The sequence below is a fragment of the Lutjanus erythropterus genome, chromosome 22 (genome assembly GCF_056507025.1).
Source record: "Lutjanus erythropterus isolate fLutEry1 chromosome 22, fLutEry1.hap2, whole genome shotgun sequence".
Lineage (NCBI taxonomy): Eukaryota > Metazoa > Chordata > Actinopteri > Lutjaniformes > Lutjanidae > Lutjanus > Lutjanus erythropterus.
In genome coordinates, this window is record NC_139338.1 from 13,590,017 (window position 1) to 13,617,193 (window position 27,177).

Here is a 27,177-nt window from a genome sequence, read left to right on the forward strand (position 1 = left end):
AAACGGGAAGGGGAAGCGGGGAGCAAACAGTAGGGAAAGGAGGGAGAGAATGAGCTGGAGAGGTATGGAGACAGATGGAGAGGAGAGAGGTTCACACATTCGACTATACTTTATTTTTCTACATGATGCAAGAGGCCCAGTAAGTTTTTTTTTTTGTTTTTTTTTTAATCTTTCATTGCAAACTTTGAAGCCAACAAGGACAAGAGGTCGCTGAGAAAAATGGATGGAGTTTGTGCTTCAGAAAAGCTACTGAATGAAGCTTCTGGTGAGACTGTTGTTGCCAACTGCTGTTTCCAAGGTCAACAATTAAACTTTCAATCCAAACTTTTAAATATTAAGCTTTTAAAGCTATGATATGTAACATTTCCACATTAAAATGTCTAAGTGCACAGTAGAAGTGGAAATTTTAACATGTGCAATACTAGCCAAACCGAGGATAAGGTCGCTGAAGGACCCTTAAAGGGGAGACTGTTACTATTATATTCCAAATTCACAGGTTTGCTCAGGAGGCAGAGCAGGCAGGGTTTGATGTGGTCCGCCAGTTCACACCAGGACCTCTGCCACCTGCCAGCACTGAGAAGGAACTTGCTGTCAGCGTGCTATCAATAATGGACATCTCACCTGAGAGCAGAGGTTCCTGAAACCTCCTCTTTTCCTCAACCACACAACGTTTTTTTTTCATCTCACCTCCAGATAAAACTGTTGAGCTGTGCCACCAAAACACAGCACTAGGATTGATGATAAGGCGCATTCATGGTTTGTTATGTACTTCAGTTCTAGGGACACGTGACACACAACAACTGGTGCAATGCCAAAATGTTCAGGGTGAAACTTGCCCTCTAGGATTTCTGTTCCACATATGCGAGCAGTAGATATAAACAGATGATTCTGAGGTCACACAGCATGCTGAGCTGAAGCGGCTGCATACCGATATGAACGTCCTGTAGCAAAACAGTTTGGGACGACTACACGTACACTGTGAGAACCCTTGCTTTACTGCTGAATGAACAAAATGGTAAAACATCCTTCGACTGTCTGCTGTGATCGGCTGAAGGATTAGTTGTCGAAAGCAGTTTGCTTGAAGCAAGTAGCAGCTGTAAGTCTGTGACTGACAGTTTTATGCAAAATTATATACACGGTACATCCATCCATCCATTATCTACATCCACTTATCCTGTTACACAAGCACCCTTTAGAGGAGCAGGTACTTGCTGAACTCACCTGCTGTGCTCTAAATGAGGCGTTAGTTTGAGAACAAAGCGGTTAAATGCTGCGTTAAGAGGTGAAAGAACACTCACCAGTCTGTAAAGCTCTGTGACACTGATTTCATCTGGGTCCACCATGCTGAACTCTCGCCTGGGGACCAGGTCCAAGCCGAGCTGTCTGTAACACAAAGATTCACACAGTATGCATGCAGTGAGGACATGAATTACAGATCAGACATATCATACACACACTATTACAAAACCAAGATCGTTTTCGACTTGTATTCAATGTAGTACAGGACAAAGATATTAAGATAAACTTAATTATTGTTTTTTATAATATACACTCATTCCGAATCCGATGCCTGCAACAAGTTCCAAAAAAGCTGGGACAGGAGCAACAAAAGACTGGAAAAGTTGTGGAACATTCCTCAAGGAAACAGGTCAATTGATAACAGCTGATCGTATCGTGATTAGGTATGAAAGGAGCATCCTCGAAGGGCTCAGCTGTTAACGAGCAAGGTGCGGTTCGCCGCTTTGTGAAAAGCTGTGTGGGCAACAGTTTAAGAGAAATATTTCTCAACGCACAATTTCAAGGATTTCAGCATCTACAGTCCATAATATCATTTTTCTTATCAGTGTGTTGCTGCATCTACAAATGTAAGCTAGGACTCTACCACAACATCCAGAAATGATGCCGACTTTTCTGTGGCAAAGAGTGGAAAAGTGTGCTGTGGACATTGTGTCCTTCAGGGAAAGGAGGAAAAGGACCGTCCAGAACAAAATTCAAACACCAGCATCTGTGATGGTGTGGGGCTGCATTAGTGTCTATGGCTCGGGTCATGTGTCACATCTGTGAAGGCTCGATCAACGCTGAAAGGTACATACAGGTTTTGGAGCAACACATGCTTCCATCCAGACGACGTCTTTCTCAGCGGCGTCCCTGCTGATTTCAGTGAGACAATGCCAAGGCACATTCTGCATGTGTCATAACAGTGTGGCTTCAGAGTAAAAGAGCACGGGTACTAGCCTGCCTGCAGTCCAGACTTGTCCAGCGCCTGAAGTCATACATCAAGCAAGGATGGGAAATACTTTCTCTTCGAAAACCTTAAAAATAATGTCCTCAGTTCTAAAACACTTACTGAGAGTTGATAAAAGAAAAGGTGAAATAACACAGTGACCCTGCAACATATTGCAGCATCAAATTCAGAATGAGTGTATATTTACAACATATTTGAACATTGAAAGGGATTTCCAAGTCATTGCATTATGCTTTTATTTATATTATACACAGCATCCCAACTTTTTTGGAATTGGGGTCTGTATTGAGTTGATATCCTTCTCTGCGACAGGCAAGACAGACAAGGTTGAACTGAGCATCAAATGCACACCATATAGACCCACAAGAGACACGCACGAACCAGCGCTGTCAGATCAGCCGTGTCAGTCGTCTAAATAAACTTGACAGATCGTCCCCTCCTCTAAAGAACAGATGAAAGAAAAACGTCCTCTCCCTTTAGCCCCCTGCTATGCCCGCTGTCCTGTTTATCCTTCCAACTCTTCCACTCTCTCGTTCTTTAACCCTGTCCCTTCCTCCATGTCCTCCGTTTTTTCACGGACAGCTCTACCTCTCCGTTTCGTCTTCCTGTCCTCCTCTAGGCTGCCCCCCTTTCAGTGGACCAAAACGGCACGCTACAGTGTGCCTCCTTGTCAGCAATAAAAGAGACAGGCCTGGTCAAGCATACAGCAGCCCAAAGCAAAGGGACCATCCACCCATCTCCTCACTAAGGAAGGGTATGTGTGTGTGTTTGAGAAGGGCCCACAGCAGAAAAAAATGAAGGAGAGTGAAGGGTAAGGACAGATATAAAGAGAGGAGGATTTTTTTTTTAATTTCACCCCCATGGCATGGAGAGGAAAGAGAGGAGGGATGGAGAGAGTGCTGTCTGTGTGAGGATGGGAAAGAGAGTTGATTGAGTGAGGGGGAGGAGGGCGCCTGCAGGGATGGTAGGTGACAACAAAAGACAGAGGCGCAGGGAGAGACGAAGAAAAGATGAGTTAGAGAGAAGACAGAATAGTAACTGAATCACATATTCTATATTATTACAATTTCCTATTTTTCCTAAAATATGTGAAGAAATTAGATGAAAATATATCATTTTCCAATTAAGTTTTGTTTGTTTCAAGTGTTCGGTTAAAGACGAATGTTAGACGAAGCAAAGTCTGTTTCTCATTAACTACAAATATACTTTATATTCTCGATAACCATTTCCCAAACTTTAGTCTAAGTTTTCATCACTCCCCCCACAGTGAGCATAAAGTCTGATTTATTTTATTCATTTATTTTGTAGAAGATGTTGTCATAATGTGGTTATGCAGATGTGAGCAGGGACTGGGGATGACTCATCAGTGGTGCATTCAAAGAAACTCCAAGATTTTAGAGCCAGTTGTTGAAAAGTTATTTTGGAAAATCACACATGGCAGCATTACATGACCGATCTATATTAAGTAGTTTCTTTGTCCATGTCTTTACAGTTCTGTGTCTGCTATGATTTACATTCATAAAGTCATGGTAGGCTGCCGACTCATGTTAACTTATATAAAAATGATTCCAATAAGTTTTATACTGTGAGATTTTGAAGGGATAGTTTGGATTATTTGAATGGTATGACTGTCGATAGTCAATGTATTGGCCACAGCTGATGCTGGGTGACACATCCACAGAGTGGCACAATCACAGAAGCTAAGTAATGTGCTGCTGTAGACAGGGTCAGCCACTTAAGAAGGCAAACCTAAAAAAAAAATCAATATCAGTTTAAGTGCACCCTATTTTTAGAACGTTTTTACCACTTTACCTTTCTGTCACACACCCTTCTGTGATGGGAAACTTTTATTATATAAGCCAAATACTGCACTCTCCAAAGCAACCAAACTCCAAAGGAGAAACCAGTAATTTTTCCCTCATAGATCACAAAAGTTGCTGGTCTGCCACTGCCTCGATCTGTAAATTTGTCTGTGTTACTGTGTGGCTTGGTGAATCCAAACTGTCCTTTTAAAATGCTCAAGTCACACGATGACACAAACAAATGAACAGATTGAGGCACCAGTATGCAAATAACTTCCTTGTTCTGCATGGTAAAATTACAGACTTTGCCTTTGGAGTTTGGTTGGTTTGGAAGGAAAGATATTTGGCTTATATAACAGCAGTTTCTTATGAGAAAAAACTGTCTGATGGCACAGTAAAGCAGTGAAAATATTATAAATATAGCATAAACTTAAACTTTATGTTGTTTTTTTTTCACTTGGCCTCTTTTTGATTGCCTAAAACATGTTCTGCTGCTAATCCTGTCAAAAGCAGTACATTTTTTAACTTCCTGCACAGGTACTCCTCTCTGCTTCTCCTAACTAGGGGCATGTCAACCAGCATCTACTTTAGGTAATACACATTTACAATCAATAAGTACCTCACACCCCTGTGGCAACAAATTCCTGCTTCTTGTCAATACAACGTTATTTATTTCTGTAAAGGCAATTACTGTACAAGCCACAAGGTCTGTTTTTGATTAGACAGAAACATTACCTCAGTAGTTCTGGGGTCATCAGGCAGTGTAATTCTTAGCGAGGGATTTTTATCATTATGGCATTAAAACTAAAGTTTAAGTCCCTCGTCTGAACACAGGTAAAGTTTCCTGTGTCGCTAGTCCCCTGAAAAGTTACTGCCCTGGATACAGACAAGCAGAAAGTCAATAGAAATGATGTGAAAAGGATTACATGAATTTGGTGTCTCGCATTAAAAAGACTGCAGTTCAGCAACCAACTTTTAAATCCCTGATGTCAGATTTCTTTTTATTGAATGCACCGAAAAGCAAAACTTAAAATCGCTCTGGTTCCCAACAGCATTACCATGCAATAAAAACATAACTGTTACAAAAAAAAATAAAGCTGACTGAGTGTTCCCTGTGTTAGATTGCTGCTCTCTGGCAAGCCTCTAGTCACTGCTATTTGATTTTAATACAATGCTTTGGAGTGAATGGAATCCGATGGCTGAGCAGAGGGCAGAAAATCAATCTTAAAACTAGTAGCAAAGTTTAACCAATGAATAATAAATGACCTGAAACATGGAAAAGCAAACTTAACAACAAAGATCTGGTCCTTTGAGATGGAACTACTGCACCTCAAGCCATATTTGGACATTGGTAAAGAGAGGTCATCCTCCTCTCTGCCCCTTCTTCTACTTACTCGTTGCCCCAGTCCAATCTCGCCGTGATGTGCTGCTTGACGTCCCTCATGCGGTCATGGGTGAGGTGGCCCACCAGCACCTGCCTCCTCAGGTCCAGGATTTCATTCATCACGTGCCAAAGTCGGTGGAACAAATCCCCCTCATTCTTCTGCGGAAAGGAGGAAACGGTGGGGAGGAAAATATGAGTCAAGAAGCACAGAGAGTCAGTCAAAGAGGATGAATGAAAGGGAGATTGACAAGAAGGAAAGACAGAATGAGGATAACGGATAGAAAGGAAGACACAGATAAGAAGATGAAAATATACAGCTGCATCGAGCCACCCAAAAGGAAAAACCAAGCAAGAGAAGACACATTGGAGAGGCGAATCAACATTTAGAGGAAGAGGGCGACCCGGAGAGAGCAGCAGACAGAGGGACTTAAAATGGATTTGTGCAAATTAGCCTCAGTGTCCTGCTGCTTTTTGCCTCAAATTTATGCACTTTGATCTGTGGGTATTCATCAGCTCAATTTAATCAGGACCCCAGATAGCTTAATAGGCCACAAACACAATCAATCCAACTAATGAATGTGTATGAATATAAGCTTGGACTGTTTGCGGATTTCGAATTACCCCGGGCCAACAAATTCCCTTCATGAGAAACCTAAAAAGGCAGCTTTGTTTAACAGGCGGTGGTCATATTTAAAACGATGCCAACCGTGTGTGTCTGTGTGTGTGTATTCTTACCACATAGAGTTGCTTCCACATGGCACCCCAGTCTCGCAACGTGGATGTCATCTCTGTGATGACAGAATCTTCAACAGGGATGACCGTCTCAAATTGCCTACAAACAGACACACACATATAAGTTCAGTAACATAAATTCAGTAAGACTTTATTTGAAGGCGTGTGCATAGGACTGCCATTACACTGTCATAACCATATCATGATAGCATTATTAATGTTTATGACCGTTCAGTAAGTGTCATTGGGTTTTACATAATTTTTAATGCAATGTTGACATGGATTAACATGTCTTTATGACAACTTGACAGACAGCATAACCTGTAAGTGTCCTAGTTATGACAACTTGATTACCATATTTAAAGATATAGTTTAACTTAGTGTTGTCATATTACATTATAATGTCATATGTGGTTGGTTTTGACACTGGCTGTCATGACACCTTTATAAGTGTGTCATAAATGTCTTCCTTGTCCTCAAGTAAAGTGGTACACTTTGGACGTGTCATGAGATGTCATTAAGTTTTATTACACTGTCAAATTGTGTCACGGATAATTTTCTGGACCTCAAGTAAAATGGTATCATTTGAACTTGCAATAAAGATGCCATTAAATGTTATAACGCCAGTTTGACGACAGAGTACAGAACCAAGATGGTTTAGCTGATAGACAGACAACAATTAGCTTGTTAACTTGTTGCTAAAGTAGGCTAACCGGTGTCTGCTGTTATCTGTGGTTGGTGTTGGCTAGTTAGTTCAGTTAGCTGTGGAGATGTCCACCTAAATTGGACTTGCCACAGAGATGTAATTACATGTTTTAAGGCCAGTTTGGGGACAGAGTACAGTACCAAGATAATTTAGCTTATAGTTAGCTGCTGGACAGACAGCAGTTAGCTGGAAAACTTGCTGCTAAAGTAGAGTAACTGCTGTCTGCTGTTATCTGTAGCCAGTGTTAGCTAATTAGCTCCGTTAGCTGTGGAGCTAGCCGTACTCAGAAGACATCAAATATGTTTTATAACAGTTACAGCTTTAACAGCGTAATGGCAGCCTTATGTACATCCCTTCAAATAAAAAAAGAAAAGCACGTCATTACTTACCCTTTATTCTTGACGTGGGCATTCTTCAAGTGAATGTAGCTGGATGGAAAGATTCCCTTTGGGCAGAAGACAAACAGGTTAATGAGAAACCCTTCTACTGCTCAGCAAGTCATTCACTTCTAGAGCCATTAGCATTTAACTGTTAGCATGTGGCAATGATGCACCTAATGAACACAGCGCTAAGTGTGTTTGTGGGTTGAAAGAAGGAGAGCAGAGGGAGAGAGGAGCAGACAAAGAGATAAAAGCAAGGAGCAATGGGATTTAGGAGACAAAAAAAGATGAAAAGTGTGTTTGTGTGTATGTGCGTGCCCTATTTGACGCTAATAAACTGCAAGTTGCTCCCTACTGACTTGGAGAGATCAAAGCAGAACTTATGTTTAAGTATCTAAGGATAAATGCAACACACTCCTGCACAAAGAGACTCTGAACACACACCTCACACTTTACTCCCAACTTGGTTTATATTATCACAAGTCCTCCTTTTAGGGCTTTTAACAGAATGTGGAGCTTAATTAAAGGACCAGTGTTTAATAATTACAGGAATTTATGTACATAAATGAGATATATTATATACAAGTATGTTATTTATTATTATCAATCAACGTAAACTCATAATCTATATGTTCCCGTTACTTTAGAAATAGCCATTTATAGTTACATACTGTCGGGTCGACTTACGGAGATCATTATCCTGCGCCGTCTATGGCAGCGCAGAGCGGACAAACTGCACTAACAGTGAGTCTTGGGAAGCGACCTTATGTAGACGCCGCATCGTAAACACGGAAGTAGACGGGGAGGATAGACGCGGGTGATTGCTGGCAGACCATTTAGCGTTGTGAACCTTGACTGGCACAGTTTTGACAAATGGAGGATCATACATACTCTGTACCAGAACAAAAAGCAGCGGACAGTGAATCCCCGTCATCCAAGAAGCGGAGACGCGAAGAAAGTAAACGCAAGCATGACAGGAAACGGCAAAAACACGAATCAACATCGGCATAGCGTTTACACGATGCAAATCGTCACGTTTTCACGGTGACGCCGAGGTTGCCTGTTTTCTGCTGGACAGGTAATTCATCCTACACACATAATTGTAGTTTGTTGTGAGATAGCTTTCGCTCGCCATTTTGTCTGCTGACGGCCACCGTACTCTTGGTGAGAGAGGGGCGGTGTCGGGGTAAATCCTCTTAGTTGCAATCTAAGGTTTGAACGCTAGATGCCACTGGAAATCACACACTTCTCCTTTACAGTAATGATTCAGTTTGGTTTAATTGGTCAGTCTCAAGCAAGGACACTTTTTTTTTTAATTTTCAAACTATAAACAGATGAAGGTTAATTGTTGTCAAATGGTCTTGAATTGTAGTTGCAAGAACTGACATCAAAACTTCCTTTTTGTCCTGGTGAGTTCAACTCCTAACCAAACAACGGGTCTAAGGATAGAGGGGGATCATACGTTGTCAAGCCCTTTGAGGCCATTTTCTGATTTTGGGCAATATAATGCCATTAAAGAAGTCGGCTCTGCTTAGTGTGCGTTTGTGTTGATGCTGTGCAACAAGAAATTTGCAGGAATTCATGTGCTTGGCAACGTTGTGTAACTCTGATATGGCCAGTTTAGTTTATCTAGGCATTAATGACTGACACCTTAACTCTGGTTGACTATAGCCCTATTACGCACAATATCAGTACCCTGAAACTGAAGCAGCTTAATTCAGTTCAGCTAACATTACTTTCATGTGCTTTTCCTGCTGTGATATGTCAAAACATTAGCAAGAAAAATCTCTCTTATCAAACAAGTTCCTTTTGTCTAGTTTCCACTGAAGGCCCTGTACACCCACATAAGTGCTTTCACTTATTGTGTCTGATCTGACTTCTGCTCAGGTTGAGGTTAGACAGAATTCTGCAGAAAATGATTTGTCATTTTACTTAACCTTTTCAATTGCAGTCATTTTGTGTTGCTGGAAAAACATGAGATTAATAAGTCTTTTTCACTGCAGCATTCATATGAAATAGTAGGGTAAACACAGGAGTTACCAATGATACTAATTAAGGACCCATTCCATTTAGTGCAGCCTTTCTTCTGAGCGAACATGGACAATAAGCCGTCCTGACTCTGTTTGTACTGAAATGCACAGAACCTTAATTAGTATCGTTAGTAACACCTGTGCTTGCTCTGCTATTTCATATCAATAACCACGTTTCCACCCAAAGTGGCTGGAACTCTTTAGTCCCAGAAACTACTTTTCAAAGAACTAAAAGGCTTCTTCACTCCGCTGTTGTCTGCGTAAACACCATGATTGGCCAGATTAGTACACTGACCCATAAAAAAGGGACAACTGTTCCTTTACGCTTTAAGTCCTTTTTGCACACGACTAAACAATGACAGGTTAGGGATTACTCAGTGCTCAGTAAGCCCTGGACCGAGCAGGGTCCTTTTGGAGGGGAAAACAATGTCCCCAGGACTTAATTTAGACCCTGTTCCCAGGGGTGGAAATGCACCGAGTTCGTCCAAAGGTTCCGAGTCCCTGGGGAAAGTTTCTGCAGATGTGGCTGCTATGCCTGCTGTGAAAAAGGCCTATTAATCACAGTGTCATGACAACAGCAGGGTCCTGAAGGTGATAAACCCAAATGGAAGGCAGCAATTTTTCCATTTCTTGCCATGACATGTCATGATATCCGTCACGAAAAACACGAGTTAAAGTGTTCCCACTCGAACAGGTGCGACGGGACAAAAGGGAGAGTGAGAGGACCGAGCGAGAGCACCCTCCAGAGAAGAGCTCCAATCAGCCAAAACAATGAAAAACACCTGTGTGGGTGAGTCATAGGTGTGCAGGGCATTTAACACTTGATGAAGGGGCAGCAGCTAACCACATGCAGCTCGTGGTCCAAACATGCTGAGCACTTTCACCACATAAGAGTAAATTGTTTGGTTTGACCAACTGACAGAATGAAATATTTTGATAGCAGTAAAAGTTCAGCTGATGAAATCCCGTCACCGACAGTCGTCAACGCAGTGTGTGAAATTGCTAGCTGTGGCTAACAATGATGATTCTGTGGGCGGCTTGTAAATTTGACACCCCTGCTCTGCCCTGTCAGTCAACAGCATACAATAATAATAATAAAAAAAACTTAATGAGAGAGGGCAACAGGGTTGGATGAGATTGAGAAAGAAGTTACAAGCAACCAAAAGACAAGCAAAACATGCACACAAACTGAAAGAGTTTGCTCACCTTGACATTTGGATTCTTAAGGATGAATCCTCGGTACCAGCCTGCAGAGACAAAGCGACATTTTAATTTCCAGCCTGTCTTTATCAATATTACGCTTTATATCTGGCTCAAACTGCAGAGCAAACAAGGAGAGGAGGCGAAGACATATAGCATACTGTGCATTTAATAACAGGAGGATAAAGAAGGAGATGCATGTGTGTGATTTAATAACAATGATCCTTCTGACAGTGTGTAGAAAAAAAAGTCATATTAACCCCATCAGATGTCTGTTTTTATTTCAATTCAGTGTCGGGAAAAGGCAAGTGAGACATTAACGGATCGCTGACTGGGTATCTCACTGCCAACCGACTAAGTTTCCATTGCCAATAAAAATGTCACTTTAGATTTTCTCTTAAGAGCACTGCGGTACAGAGACACTTTTTATAACAACCTTGTTTTTGCAGTGACCACAGGCTAATGCATGGCAGAGTGAAACCTGCGACATACAAAGCCACTGAAAACCCTGCAAACCTCATTATGAATTGTCCCAGCAGGTGTGAAAAAAAAAAACCAGAAACAGAGAAAACAGAGACGGAGAAATAGGTGACAAAGCTGCGGCTTGCATACGCTCACGCTCTTCTCACACCATTACACACTCCAATCTGAGCTCAAGCCAAATTAGCGCGCGCTCGATGCTACTGCAAATCCCAACGCTGATAGGAACAATCTAATACATTTTATATCGGAGGCTTTCAGCCGATGCTCTTTTTCCAAACTGACGATTTAAGCTCATTCCACTGTTGCAGTCATTGTAAGTCCTTTCAGATAAGAGCATTAGCTAAACAGCTCAAATGTAAATGTATTAGATTATTCTAATCACTGTTGGGTTTCGCCAGAGCATCTGTGTTTTAGGTAGTGTTTTCTCCCCGATTTGTTTCAGGCATGCACGGTCAGACGAGGATTGAGCAATTTGTCTCGGTCTGCACTGCTCAACACACGCTCAGTATTTCCTAGATGAGTCATTTCTCCAGTAGCACAGGTCAAGTACTGTGACAGCTTTCTGCGAACTTATATGACAGTAAAGGGGGCGGCAACACATCTGTATGAGATCAGTAGGCTGTGGTAACTAATCGAGGCTATCAGACAGTGAGTCCAAACCAGAGGTGCGTACACCCCAAGGGGTACTTGGGATAGCCTACTGCATTTGTACGTACGGAAAGATTAAAGTGTCTCAGCTCATTTTTTGTGTTAATGAGGGAAATAAACAACCAAAATGTATTACAAATGGGCATCTGACTTTTAGGAAAGTTACTGTCATATTAACAAAGTTAGGCTAAGCTGACTGCAAAGTACACATCTCCAACAAACTTAAACAAGTTAACATTTCAACATCAAAATGAAATAGTTAGCTAAAATTAAAGTAATGGATAAAATAGGTAGCTAAAAGTAAATGAGCAGTAGTTGAAATAGTTAGCCAAAAGTGGCCTAATGGATAAACAGTTAAAACGGTTAGCTAAGAGTAAAGGATAAACAGTAGTTGAAATAGTTAGCAAAAAGTCTTGGATCACTTGAAACAATTAGCCAAACATTTTAGAGTGAAGGTGGTAGCTAAAAGTAATCGATTAACAGTAGTTGAAATTGTTAGCAAAAAAGTAATGATATAAGGTTGAAATAATTATGTAAAGGTAAGATTGGAATAGTTAGCTAAATGTAATGGATAAACAGTAGTTGAAATGGTTAGCTAAGAGTAATGGATTTAATGATGAAACAGCTAAAATTTAATGATAAACAGTAGTGGACGTACCAAAAGGAGTAAAACGTGAGTAAACTAACATCCACTTTAAAATAATCTGAAATGAACACATTTGAAACACGACACATTAGCTGGTATCTGTGAAGGGGTACTTGAACTCATCTGATAGGGCAGTGGGGGTACATTTGTTTAACAGGTGGGCTGCATCACAGTTTAACTGTGTACTTCACACTCAGTCTAATGTGTTCACCGCTGTCAGAAACTTGACATGCCAAATCAGAAAAATCAGTTACTGAGGCGGTGCCTTTACAGACGGGCGCCACATGTTAGTAAAGGCACTTTCACACAGTAAGCTCCAGTGTTTTGAAGTGTCAACAGTATCAACATGAGGCAGACCCATTAGTCTGTCTCCTCTGCTGTCAGCGACCCGTCTCTCAGCCTCCTCGCTGCTGGCAGGATTTTGATTTCGTTCCTCCCGTACGGACCGAGCATTCCGCTGGCTGTGCTATTGTCTACTTCCTCTGGGCCTTTTACCGCAATATCACATCCCTCTGGCTGACTGGCTGCACGACTGGCTGCTCGACCGGCTCACTCTTGGCGCGAGTGTGTGTTTCGTCTTCCAACAGGAAGTGAGACAGCGTGGTGTCAAAAGCTCCGGAAGAGGGAGGTGTGTAATGTGTTTGTGCATGGCTGCTTATTTGTGTTAAGGTGTGCATAACAGCGTGGCTTTGCTGCGGTTAGATGATTTCATATTATTATGGAAATGAAAAAATACCTCAGGACAGAGAAAGGGGGGGGGGAAGAGAATACAGGAGATAAAAAACATATTAACATAGATAGGGAGAGACAGACAGCAAAAGAGACACGAGTGTAAGAGAAATCAAGCAGAGGAGAAAAACAGACTCGGCGTGGGCAGGAAGGCGGGAAAAGCAGCCAGTCTGTGCTGCAGGAAACAGTAGCAAACATGAATTTCCACAGCTATTCATCACAGATATGATGCTGCTCATTTCTTGCGTAGACTGCACTGTGATGTCTCTAAAAAAGACATTAGACCAGAGTACGGAAACTCATTTTCCCCACAACGAGAAATTAATTATTATGACTTCCTATATCATAATTCTCATGAAGGGCTTTTTATTTCCGGATTTTTTATCCCATAATTCTGACTTTTTACCTCATAATTAGGACTTTTTAATCTCATCATTATAACTTTATTTCATAATTTCATAATTATGACTTATCTCATCATTAGGAGGTTTTTTATCTCATAATTAAGACTTTTTATTCATAATTATGAATTTTCATCTCACAATTATGACTTTTAGCACATTATTAGAACTTTTATCTTATAAATATGACTTTTAATCTAATAATTATGACTTTCTATGCCATAATTTTGACTTTTTGTCTCATAATTATGACCTTTTATCTCATAATTATGACTTAATCTCATCATTTTGACCCTCATGTTAAGTCATAATTCTTAATAATTTTATTTTACTGGTGGACGTGGGCTTCCATAGTAGTGTGGTATTAACCAAGTGAACTTTCTGTACTTGATCGACAAATACAAAGCTAAGTGTCCTTGCATTTTTTTTCTTTGTGCCTGTTTCTGTGTCTGTTCAGTGGTAGCATGCATAAATCTGTGGATCAATGTGAGTGTGTGTGTGTGTGTGTGTGTGTGTGTGTGTGTGTGTGTGTGTGTGTGTATACAGTACAATGTGCGCATGCCTATACCAATCATTTATAGATTTAATAAAGGAAATCCACAAGTGTAACAGCCTTCACATTGACTCACTTGCTATATTTAATAAAAAAAGAGGAAGCGTTCCTAATATTTTGCATATTTGCTTCACTACTCAAGCGAAAGCTATTGCTTTCCTTCCTTTGCACTATTCTGTTTCATAGTTAAGTGTGTATGAAACAAAATAGTACTAAAGTGTGTTCTGCTTGCACTGTACCTTCACATTTCTCCAGGATCTGCACCGTGTCTCCAATTTCAAGTGGGAGGCCATGCTGGACAGTCCCTCGGAAACTGGCCAGCACTACAACAAAGAAAAGACACAAAACACCCACATGAGTTGTTTCTTCTTTAATGTTTGAGCTTAGTTATGCAGAGTTGGACAAAGTTCCTAAGACATAAGCAGAGTCATACAAAACAAAACGCTTCTGGAAAAGAGAGAGGAGGTGCAATCAATAACCTGTGTAGGTGAAATAAAATCAAAGCTTATAAAATATCTGTGTTTCTGCACAAACTGAAAATAGTGCACGAAACAAGGTTACATAAATACATCCTGTGTAATACACAATATATGAAGCAGTCCTGGAGATATTTGCATTAATGCAACATCACCCACTCAATCCTGAACACTCATTCCTTTCCTTCTGAGAGACTAGCCAGCAGACGACCTCAGAGACACGTACAGGCGGTAAAATAACATCTCTGCTGTGTTCTACAGACCTGAAACAACCCCGACTGAAACCATATTTACACGACAGCTTCCAGAGCGGACACAGAAAAGCAAAGGAGTTATCCTCTGTGGCCGAATACACTGAAGTTTTTACATGTATTCTATTTTTTCCTTACGACATCTACTGATTTTACAGATGAAGATCAGCTTACTTGTCAAGAAGACAAGAGAAATACGACTGAAAAAAGTGACCTCGAATGGGACTTGGAGACTAAACAGAGAGCCTGTTTTACAAACTGTGTGTGTAAGTTTGAAAGACGTTGCTATTTACCAGGCACGGTGCTGGATCTGATAAAGGGAGCTAACAGAGTTGCATTACGGGAAATGCACAATCCAGGATCTTTGAAGCTTGACATCCTAAAGACTAAAAGACAGGATCTCTCTGCCTCTGCATGCAACATCATTATTTTCTGTCCTCTGTCATACTAAACTCTCTGAGTGCCCCTTTAAGGAGAAGTTAGGAAGCAGAGAGAGAAATATGCATCTAACAGATGGAGGTGAGAAGAAAGTGGCCAAGTTTGAAACACTATTGAGATAGTTCAGATAATTTGACGTCGGTTTGTATGAGGTGGTTATTCATGGTGTATTACCTACAGTCGATGCCAGTCACCACATCCCCAGTTTGGAGAAGCAGAGAGGAGCACCAGCACGGAAGCTACACGATGCACCACTGTGAATCAGCCAGGGCTGTGACGATAACCACATTATCACAAATTCTTGGTCATATGACTCCTACCACAGGGTTGAGCTTTGGTTTTGAAGGGCTAATCTCATCAGTACTATTGTGGATCAGCGCTGGCACACACAACTCGGGAGCACAGCCTCTGGTTGGTCAACAAGTCACTTAACAAAGCCTCTGATTGGGTGACAGATTCAACACAAGGCATGTTACGGCTAACAACAAGCTAATAACAATGACGGTTTTCAACACCAAAAAAAATTAATAAAGCTGCAGCATTTATGAAGTGACACACTGTAAACACTTAGGAAAGTATGCTTCAATAAAGTTCAATAATATGCTATTATTAAGTAAGGTGCAGCAGTTCACCATGCCACAGGAATATGTTGCTTTGTCACTGTGGTAAGAAAAATCACAACACAATGGTCAGCTAAAAAAGTCTAAGCTAAGTGAACACTATATTCAGAATATTTTCTCAACTTTGCTTTGCCATCAGATAGGCTTTTCGCACAGGAAACCACCATTATATACGCCAAATGCCACTTTCTCAAAACCAACCCAACTTCATTGACAAAATCAGTCATTTTATCTCACAGATCACAGGAATCGCTGGTCTACCGCTGCCTTGATCTGCTAGTTTTTTTTGTGTATTATTGTGTGACTTCAATCAACATGAACTAACCTTTTAAATCACTGAAGTCACAAAATAACACAAATAAAAGAACCAGTAGACGAGTGGTAAACTAGCATCTCCTGTATTCTGTGAAGTAAAATGACTAATTTTGCCCATGGTGCTTGGTTGGACTGGAAGAGAGTGATATTTGGTTTATATAACAGCAGTTTCCCATCCCCAAATAATCCAAACTAGGCCTTAACCTTTGAGGAAATGTTTGGATACTGTACTGACATATTGTGTAAAAGATTTGAGTTTGTATGTGTTTTGAAGCAATGCAAAAAGGAAAATAAGTAAGGAGCCAGAGGGATGCTGATGGTCCATTTGCAGTGAATGCTGCTTTGAGAGTGAGAGTGTAACAGCCATCAGCAGAGAGTGTCAGTTGACAGCTCTTCAACCAGCTCTTTAAAAAGAGAGCTGTGTCCCGCTGACTCGCTCGCTGCAGCCTGACACACACACAAATGCACACAGATAAATTAACCCACACACTTAAACCTGCATGTACACGGAGATATGTCAACCGCTGAACACTGATGTTCATACAGGCACAGAAATGTCAACGCTGACAGATCCATCCAAACTGTAGAGATGTCTGCACATACACATTCACACAAGCAGCCTATTCAAACAGCAACGTATGCAAGCACACACACACACACACACACAGACATGCATTCATACATGGGCACACACACGCAGAGGAAGAGAGACAGCTTCAGCGGGATTTGGAGTGGAAACGTATAACAAGAGTCCCTGCCATGCAGAACTGAGAGGGATCCCGCTACAGCTAAAGTGTTTAGAGAGAATTTCATTTCTTCTTCCCGCAGGCTTGTCCAGTGTACCTGAACGCACCGTCCCAACAGCACTGAGAGAATTTCCCTCACACTGGAGAGGGATTATATCTAATCCAGCCCAATTTAGAGACACAGCCAGTTGCATCCAGAGATCTGGAGTAAAAACATGGTGGACACACAGGAAATGTTTCGTGGACACCGTGTTACCGTTCAGTAAGTCCAAAAAGTCGCAATAATTTCAATAAATCAATGATAACTAATTTGATTTAAAAAATAAACATTTAAGTGCAAATATTTTGTTTTTTAAAGGCATATTTAGGATTATTTGATATTGCTTGATTATCTTTGTCACCATCTCTGAGGGACTGAGGGAATCATCACAAAATGTCCATTTTCTTCACTATTTTATTTTATGTTCTATTGCAGGATCATCTTCTCAGTGTTCCACATAGAAAGAGGACTCTAGTTGCTGTAGCATTATGCTGGACACACAACTTTTGGATGCACTGGGACTGGGACTGGGACTGAAAATCTGAGGTGAACAGCCAGAGGTGTTTGAGTTTATATTTTTTAGGGTTTTTGCTGGCAGACTGGCCCACAACCCAAGAGAGGATTCAGTTGGATTACACCCACCCACTTTCTCATGTTGACACTGAGATCAAGTCTGCTGATGAAATCAAACAGCAGCTAGACACTCTGCTGCGCCGTCTGAAACCGTGTGTGTGTGTGTATGTGTGTTAGTCTGCGTCCTTGCACATTTTTTGCTGAGGCTTCGCCAGGTCCTCGTTATCCCCAGAGCTGCAGAAACACTATCTTTACAAGGGATTTGTCACAAGTGCACATCTGACTTTGTAATTCATTCAAAGACCAACCGCTTGTGCACACACACACATACACGGCTAGACCCGAAACTTGCCTATTTTGTAATTCATTCAAAGCCCAATCACTCTCTCGCACACGCACACACAGAGGCAATCACAGCAAACACACTCGTGTGCCCAATGCATGAATTATCCAAGTGACTTTCCCAGCTGCAGTCGACTGAATTATTCAGTTTCAAGTTGCTGTTTTTTTTTTGTTTTTTTTTTTCTTCTGCTGAGAAATGAAAGCTTCTCGCCCGTCGATCCACAAGCCAGCTGCTGTCTGTCCGTCTGTCTCTAACTGCCTGTCATCCGGCTGACTGTCTGTCTGTCTGTCTGTCAACTGTCTGGGCTGGCTAACTGCCAAACAAAACACTGAGGAGACAGGCAAGGTGCTTACACTTGGGTATTGATCTGTTGTTGTTTGACCCATGCAATTATTCAAAACACCAGCGAAAGTTTACTGTTCATGTCACTTTGGACAATAATGTTTATTATCAAAGTATAAAATATCCTGCCTCAATTACATAAAGCGTAACGCACGGTGAGTGGGTCATTATTGCAAAAAAAAAGGATGGTTTGTGGAGGGGTCTTGAATCACCCTCAAGGAGTTTAGCCTATTTCACAATAAGGACTTGCTCACTGTACATTATCCTGCTACTTCCTTAAAAAAACAATAATTTGACATAAAATATAAATTTTAAATGATTTTATTGATTTAAGAAAGACTTAATTGCTCCTCCAGAGTCTATGATCAGAGCTGCATCCATAGCAACGGTCTGTTACTCATAGCAACACACCTTAGAATGCAGAAACTGACCAATCGGAATCAAGTATTTCCAAAGCCACGTAATAAGTAAGGGATAATGTAAGTGCTGCATTCAAACAGAACTCCTGAACTCGTAATTACGACACAATGAAGTCGTGAATTGCTGAATCACCTTGAAGGGATTTATTTTGCAATAATGACCAACTCACTGTACATTATTATTACACAGCTACAATAATTGGGCACAAAACATTAATTTAAAAAAATTTATTTTTATTTTATTTTTTTTATTTAAGATTTTTTTTATTTAAGAATGATCTTATTGCTCCAACAGTGTTCGTAGCAACAGTCTGTTATTCAGGTATAACAGACCCTCCGATGGCATAATTGGCCAATCAGAATCAATTATTTAACAAAGCTGTGTAATAAATCTCTTTGTCACAAGTGTTTCATAACCATGTTTGAGGCATCACTGCAAGAGAACAGCGAGTACGAATGGGGGAAAAGATGCCATTAGTGGCTGTTCGACCACACAGCTGCCGCAGAGTACAAGAACAGGCATAGCAGGGGGAAAATCCTATAAACGGGCCAATGCACATACACACACACACACACACACCACAGACACACACACACACAAACATAGCACGTCTAAGTGGTTGCCACTGGTGCATGAATATCCCATTTCATAAACTGAACAAAAGCAGACCTGCTGATGCTCAGATGTGACATGAACACACACACATTGTCTATCTATTGAACTTGTCAGACCCTGTTTCCAGATGGCCTGCGATGACCAGCGTTTCAGCTACCAAAAGGCCAACTCTGATCCTCTCTGACACACCCAAACACACACTGTCTGATTCTATGTGACACCACCAGGCCCACTGGGTCACGGCGAGGACGCTGCTATTCTCGACCAAACCATCATCCCCAAACTAGACATTACACAAAGATGGCAGTCTGGAGGAGCCATGCGCACATGGATAAACAAACAGAAACAACAAAGAGACGCAGATGGGGGGAAAAACTACATGTATTGTCAGTTTTCTCTGGAGGTGAAGGAATCGAGACTGACAAATGCATCAACAGAGAGCAAATACAGGAGCTAAAATAAAAATTTACAGGGTCTCTGGTGGGGAGCTGGTGGTTTTACACTGATGCAGTGTGCCACTGTGTCTTCACAGTGCAACACTCCCCCAACGTGACAGTTGACAATGTCACTGGGGGATTTCTCGGCATATGTGAAGGTCATAAAATGAGTGATACGGAGAGAACGTAAAGAAACTTGGAATGAGGTAAAAAGGTCAGAGTTTGTCAAAATCACCAGGCAGCATTGTATGCACTGATAATAATAGAGACCTTGAACATTACTAATCATCATCTAAAAGATCGGAAAATCAAAATGCTTTTGTTTAATTTACAAAAGCAAGTGAGCGACCCATTCACCAAACCACAGAGAGCAGATGTCTTCACACGTTCTTGCAGTTTTAAGCAACAGAGCAGCAACCCCACACCTGACACGGGGCCCGAGATGGGAGTCCATATTATATTCAGTCTGATGCAATCTAAAAAGTATGCCCTCGTGTTCCTTTGGGTCTCAGGTTGTCAGTATGTCACTGCCTGAGCGGAATCCAAGTGGAATTGAGGAGCATGAACTAAGACCTCAAGTAAAAATGACGTGTTACTCTTTCTACTGCATGGCCATGTTAGAAGCAGACCTCAGGTTGTCTGAATCACAGAAATGTTCAGAAAAATGCGTGGGAGCTGCTAGAACCCTAAAAGAAAAGACTTGGTCAGCATGAAATGGTGCGATATTTTTAGAAACTAAGTTTAATAAGTGGTGAAGATCCCTACGAGCTGGCTCCTTTGTTTTGTAATGACCAAAATTTCCCTTTGTCCAGGACTTGAATAATACTGAATATGTCTGACTTTTGGACTGGTCAGCTCAGACAAATCCAAACTTATGAAAATGTAACCTTGAGCTTTTGGGACTTGAGACGGGCATTTCTGGATCTGCATAATCCAAATGATTGCTAATTAATTATTGAAAATGGATAGCTTCATCAATAATGAAAAAAATCATTATTCGCAGTCCTACCTCACATATCTGACCAAACAAAGTTGCACTGGAAGCGGATAATCCACTCATTAACTGACAGCGACTGTGTCCACATGGGATCTTGAAGTCAGAGGTTGCACTTCGATCTCTTTAATGCGCTTTCACCTCGCTTTAATCCATCAGGACTTTATCTGTGTCTGCTGGTGTGCAAGTGCATTCTGCTGAGTAAGCCGAGATCCCTAGAAAGCCTACTGGCTCGGATTAGGCTTGCATGTGTTTTAGGCTGCCACTTGGAGTCAAGGCTTGTCAAACCACGTTACGTTCGGTCCGCTCGTTGCTCAGTCTAAGCCCCTTAGAAGAACATAGACCGCCACAGGCCCAGAGTAGGAAGAAGACCAGTGCTCCTCCTTCAAAAACAGCCCGAGCTCTTTCAAAAAAAAGTGAGGCAGGTGTGCCATAAGTGATCAAAGCTTCGATATTATGTTTCTGCTAGACTCAATTTTTACAGAGGTTTCACCATTAAAGTAAAAACATTAAAGAAGCATGAAGAAGCCACTGATTTGTGCCTCGTAGCCCAAAGCTTTTTTACCAGCTTTTGTTGCACTAAATCATGTGGCAAATTTTCACTCAAAGCGCTGGTTAATGTGCTTTTTAACCTCATTAGCCTGACCCTTTCTTCTCTCCGACTGATCTGACAATGATTCACGTGCATAATCCACTCCACATGTTAATTATACAGCATTTATATCATTAATATGCTAATTCGACAACATGGCAACCGGTGGTGCTCCACTGGCCTCCACTGCTGCCAAATGTAAGGATCATGAATATTTAATTTGTGTGTGGGAATATAAGAGCGCGCACTATTAAACCCACACAAGCATTAAAGGGATAGTTCGGATTATCTAATGCGGGCTTGTTTGAGGTACTTATCTATGGTCTGTGTATTACTTGCCTGCCTACCTAATTACCTACAGTAGATGCCAATCATCACGCCCCCAGTTTGAATAAGCAGTTAAGAGTACCAGCACAGGTGAAAAGACATTTTAGCGACTTATGAACGGCCACCTAAAAAATCATTATCACTTTAATTGTAGTCTACATTAAGAATATTTTCACTGCTTTACTTTGCCTTCAGAAAGCATTTCTCTACAGGAAATCACCGTTATATCCATGGGTGAAATCAGTATTTTTACTTTACAGAACACAGGTGTTGCAGAGTTCATATTTGCCAAAGTCACACAATAACACAAACAAGACTTGCAAGCAGGTTATAACAAATTACAACAACTACAAAAACTAAAAATGTAATGGCAATTTTTTTTTTAAATTAGCTATTTTAATAAAAAACTGAAGTGGATTGAGGTAAAAAAAATTTGTCTTATTCAAGTTTAGATCAGCAAAGTCTGTAGATAATGCAGCAAAAAGTCAGTAGACATGGCATATTTAAAACAGAAAGAAAGAAAGAAAGAAAGAAAGAAAGAAAGGAGAAAAAGGAGAGTGATTGAACTGGTCGAGGCACCAGTAGACCAATAATTCCTGTGTTCTGCAACTGATTCTATTAATGGAGTTTGGCTGATTTGGAAAGAACAGCTTATACAGCAATAGTTTCCCATTAGAAAAGGCTGTTTCGCAGCAAAGTAAGGCAGTGAAAATATTCTAAATATAGCGTAAACTGATTTTCTAAAATTGCTAAAATACCTTTTGTGGCTGACTCTGTCCACAGCTGTACTTTATTTAGTTTCTGTGCTGACTGATACCTTCTGTAGCTAATGCACTGACTGTCCATAATTACCTCATACAACCCCACATAAAAAAAAAAAATCCAAACTATCCATTTGAGGTTCAAAAACATGTCAATGAGATGATTCTGAAGAAGGGAAGAATGACGTCCAAAATGGGGAACCAGCGCTTGTTTTCATCCTGTTTCTTACACATTTATGAGGTGAAAACTTTAAAAAGCACCTACAGTAACAGAGAACTGAGATGAACTATACCAATAAACCTCTTCACTTCCTCGCACTGCACACTCTGTGTTCTGCACATCCACTGTCCAAAAGCATAACGCTGTCAGAGCTGCCAAACCAAAAGTGCCTTTTATTCCAGCAATGTGACTAAAACATTCCTCCTCAGACCAAAACCAGCTCAGCTATGCTTTCTCTTTGCCAACTCCATGCACACTGTGTTCCTAATCAAAAGCGTCTAGCATTTATCTTTCTATGTGGTGAGGTTAAAGGGGCTAAAATGCCTCCACGTCATGTCAAAATATTGTAAGTGTCCCACCGCCTCATGGATTGAAGGCAGCCAGTCTGTGAATGTGGTTAACACAACACACGAGGACTTACTCAAGGATCATGTAGGGGGAAGAAAATCCAGACCACAAAGACGTGTTTATGCATATATGAAACACACTCGCAGACACACGAATACACACAAACTCACACGAGTGTGACAGAGCGGGAGAGGTATCTGACAGCTTTACGGGCAGATTAAGTCGGTGTGTGCGCGCTCGTGTGCATCTGCAAGAAGGTGATTTCTCTGGTTGAGCTTGGAGTGCTGGGAAGTGGCATCGTGCATTTTAAAGCAGGGGAGACAACAGGGGTCGGCGGCGGGAGAAGAGAGCAAGCAGGCAGAGGTCTGAAAGTACACTGTAAAAAAAAAAAAAAAAAAACATCCAGGAATTTAGCAGAACTCATCTTTCTTCATTTAAAGGAGCAACTGGGCGTCCAAAAATGAGCACTGCAGTCCAAACAGTGAGCTGGAGACACAGTTGTTGGTCCAACTTAATATCTTAAACTTATTGAACATGTTTTCTTAAGTGCAACTGTGTTAATATCAAGTTTATTTAAGAAAAATGACCTCAATCTGTCCATTCAAATTCAGCCAACTTAAGATATCAAGGCATCGCAGACACCAACTTTTGTGAGTTAAAAGCACAATATGTAAATGTTGCCTCTAGGAGTCTCTCACAATAAGACACTAATAAAAGAAGTAGTTTGATGATATGAACCAGCGTGGGATCATGGTAGTCATTGTTGAACACCCCATATTAAACTCTCTCTGACACATCTCATGTTTTTCTGGATGTTATAGCAACTAGCTAGCAACGGCAAGCAGGAAATGCACCATTAAGATGAACAGATTAGGGATTTCTCTGGTTTTGAACATTATCAGAAACATTTGGGATAATGGAAGTACACAACTCAACAAAATATATAACATACGAGTTGTGTTATTAGACATTTTAATTAAAAAATCTTACATATTATAACTTTAAGCTTACTGAGCATGTTTTCTTAAGTGCAACAGATTTAATAAAGTTTATTTTGACTAGAAAAGTTGATCCATTTGAATCATTACAAAATTACCTTAACTTGTCTTTTCAAATTCAGTCTCATTTCTCATCAGTTTCATTTTACAGTGTAGCAGCGCTAAGAAGGCCTTGAACAGGAGTCAGCTTGGCAGTTGGTGCACACAGAAACAGACAAAAAACCACACACGTGTGCCGACATGGAGGTCTGATAGGCAGCGCGGACAAAAGCCGGGCCGGCAGAATCACCCAGGAGGAACGGCTTTCATTTCGCCGTCTCCATTGACGGACCGCCAGGTTCCTTTCGCTGCCTTTGTGTGCACGGAGATAGCAACCTTACCGCCATCACAAAACCGCTCGCCGGCAACAATAACCCTTCGCTCAAATCACGCCGCTGGAGCAGAAGCTTTCAAGGCAGAGTTGTGGGAGGAATGTTATTACTTTTTTTTTTGTAATGGCTGCATGGAAAAAAAAAGTCCAGCTCAGGGCTCAATATCATTTCAGGACCGCCTCAGTGTCAGAGCCCGAATGTGAAATCTTACCCGATACCTACAGTAACTGATGCATGAAAGAACCTAAAAATAAACACAAGCCATGCAGGTGACACACACACACACACACACACACACACACACACACACACAGCCATCTGATAAAAAGAGAAGGTGTCTGTAAACTTCTATGAACTCCTGCTGCTTCTTCCCTCCACTTCTCCTCAAACATGATTAACACTGAAGATCCTGCTGTGAACACATCTTCACATACACACACACACACACACCGAGTCTGTCAAGTTATACTTTCTAAGTAAAGTGTTGAAGGTGATGAACACTGAAAGAAGTAAAAAAACAACTCATTTCATTAACTTGTTCATTAGTGCTACGGTAACATCAGCTCACAAAGAGCAGGGGCCAGTTGCACTAATCATCTGAAGTCCGTCAGCAATTGTTGTTTTAGTTTTGTTTTTGTTTTTGGAGCAATTTTTGTCATTTTATTTTACTAATTAAATGGTCTGCAAAGTGAGACCAGTGGTTCGGGCTGGTTTCACTTTGGGTAAAGATTTCCAAGTTAAGACTTCCATAGAATAAAATCAACTGCGCAAAGTATACTTAAATGTTTATTGTAGTATTTAAGATTTTCTCCATATCCTGGTGTTATACTTAAAGTATCCCTTAAAGTTAGCTAAACAACCCACAGCATGAAAGACCTTAGCAACCAAAATAAGGAAGACAAACATGGCTGCTTCCATGCAAGTGCTTTAAGGTTCTTCCTAAAATAAAGAAACTTTTTGAAGGATTATGTGCAACAGCCTCAAATAACTTCCTCAGCTAAGGAAAAATTAAACCTTAAGTAGCATACTTATGGAGAAAAGCTAAGGAGAGCCTGCTGTAAACACATCCTGACACATAGATACACATGCAGTTTGTCATGTTACACTTGCACAGAAGGCATTTAACGTGGAAGAACAGTAAAAACACAATATTCTTTCCATTAACTTCTTCATTAGCATGATTATCCACTAAGGTAACATCAGCTTTTGCCCGAGTCATAAAGAGCAGGAAAATGGAGAGCAACAGCAGCACCATTCAGTCTGTCCCACCGGCCTGAGCGGGAGAAATCATAAATGACTCAGATTAAATAGAAATATAGGTCAGTACGCTAAAACCTCACCTCATTCCCAGACATTAATCTGACTACGTGTGTGTGTAATCAGCGTGTGTGTGTGTCAGTAGCTAAGTGCATGCATTAGATAGCCCACTGATGCCAAAGTTGAGATGAGATGATTATTATTATTATAATCCCCTTGGGAGGTTTTATCTCACCTGCATAAATTTGTCGTTTTTTTCCTGTAGTATTTATCAATGGAGTGTGACATCAGTATTCCTTGTGCATAATCAGACAACGAATATTTTAAAGCCGTTTGTACACTTTCTTAAGCAACTAAAAAGGGTCCTCTCTCTAATCCTATCTCATTTTTCTGTAGTTTGTTTCCATTCTACCTTGGGATAGTTAGTCACATCCAATGAGGCGATGACAACATAAGGGACACTTCCTGTGACTGGGTTGGAAGGCATTCTTGCCAATAACAAACCCGCCCGCACTGACGTCAGCTCTCCCCTGGAGGACCAGAGGATGGCTGTCGAGATGCCACCAGAATAAAACTGCAGCGTCTTTGTGCCTGTAAATAAACACTAGAGAGTAAACCAAACAAGTAAAGCGTGAAAGAAAAGCTGTCATCGTCATCTGGTGTGTTGCATTTATTAAAGCCGCAATAATTGATTTTAAGGCCACTTGAGGGAGATGCAACAAATTACAAACAGCATCGACATATTCTCAAATAAAGTTGTGTGGCTAAATGTGTTACCAAATAACTGCCTATTTACAAATCCTGCAAATACAGAGCAACGTTAGCATTCATCTGTAGCCATGTCTGTCCACGAGACAAATCTTAGCCCAGTGTTTACTCTCCTTGTGACTCTTGGTCTCCACCAATCCCTGAGCTTAAAAAAATAGCTATTTAGCTACATCTTCACCACTTTTCTGCGAGCTTTGACTGTCTGTTTGGTACTGTGTACACTAGGTTTAGCACCATTTTTTTTTCTATGAAAACGGCTGCCTGAAAACGAGGCTGATGAGAGCAAACAAAAACATTAAAGGTGAAGACTATTAACCCAAAACAACGAGCTGAAAGGCACTCAAACGCTCCATGGAGCTGAGGGGAACAGCAGAAGTTTTTGTTTTCTGTTGGTTTAAGCGACATAATAAGTCACATATTAAGTTAGCTAAACTAACTAGCTAGCTAATAACTGAGATAAATTAGTTAGTTAGTTAGTTAGCTAGCATTTTGCTAACATTAGCTATCTCAAAATGTGAATATATGCTACTTTTACAGGTCCTCCAGACACATCTTTCAATCATCTTCAAATTTTGGTTTTCTTTTCAACATAGACGAGCCTATGACTTATTATATCTAAGAACAGGAGACAAGAAAAGGAGAAACCTGTCTGAGGTACCAAGTTTGTTTCATTATCAATGTTTGATCAACTGACACCTTTCACATGGCACAGTGATCTCATCCATTGTTAATTTAAGAATTTTGATGAGTGTAGGTTTAAACCGTAATACCAGTTTATTTCCATCATTTGCAGGAGTTAAGATAAGTTGTGTAACACTGGGTTTGTGTGCAATACTTCAGTATACATGTGTCACTCTTACACAGAAATCCTCATTTTAATTTAGAGTTACAGTGTTGTATTTTAGTTACACAATTCCATTTTTAATTTCTATTTGACTAATCATATTAATTATACTAGTACTTTTACTGCTGCGCTGACCTGTTTT

General features: G+C 40.7%; 1 protein-coding gene across 7 annotated transcripts in view; it reads right to left on the reverse strand.

Annotated features, from left to right (window-relative positions):
* The window catches only part of dock4b (dedicator of cytokinesis 4b), a 169,673-nt gene that overhangs the window by 105,330 nt on the left and 37,166 nt on the right, over positions 1-27,177 (reverse strand). For all 7 annotated transcript variants that reach the window (XM_084710674.1, XM_084710671.1, XM_084710670.1 and 4 more), the window contains exons 2-7: positions 14,179-14,262; positions 10,486-10,526; positions 7,259-7,314; positions 6,167-6,263; positions 5,442-5,590; positions 1,299-1,383 (exon numbers count right to left, since the gene is read on the reverse strand). In XM_084710674.1, the coding sequence (XP_084566800.1) occupies positions 1,299-1,383; positions 5,442-5,590; positions 6,167-6,263; positions 7,259-7,314; positions 10,486-10,526; positions 14,179-14,262 (512 nt within the window). The remainder of the gene's footprint in view (positions 1-1,298; positions 1,384-5,441; positions 5,591-6,166; positions 6,264-7,258; positions 7,315-10,485; positions 10,527-14,178; positions 14,263-27,177) is intronic.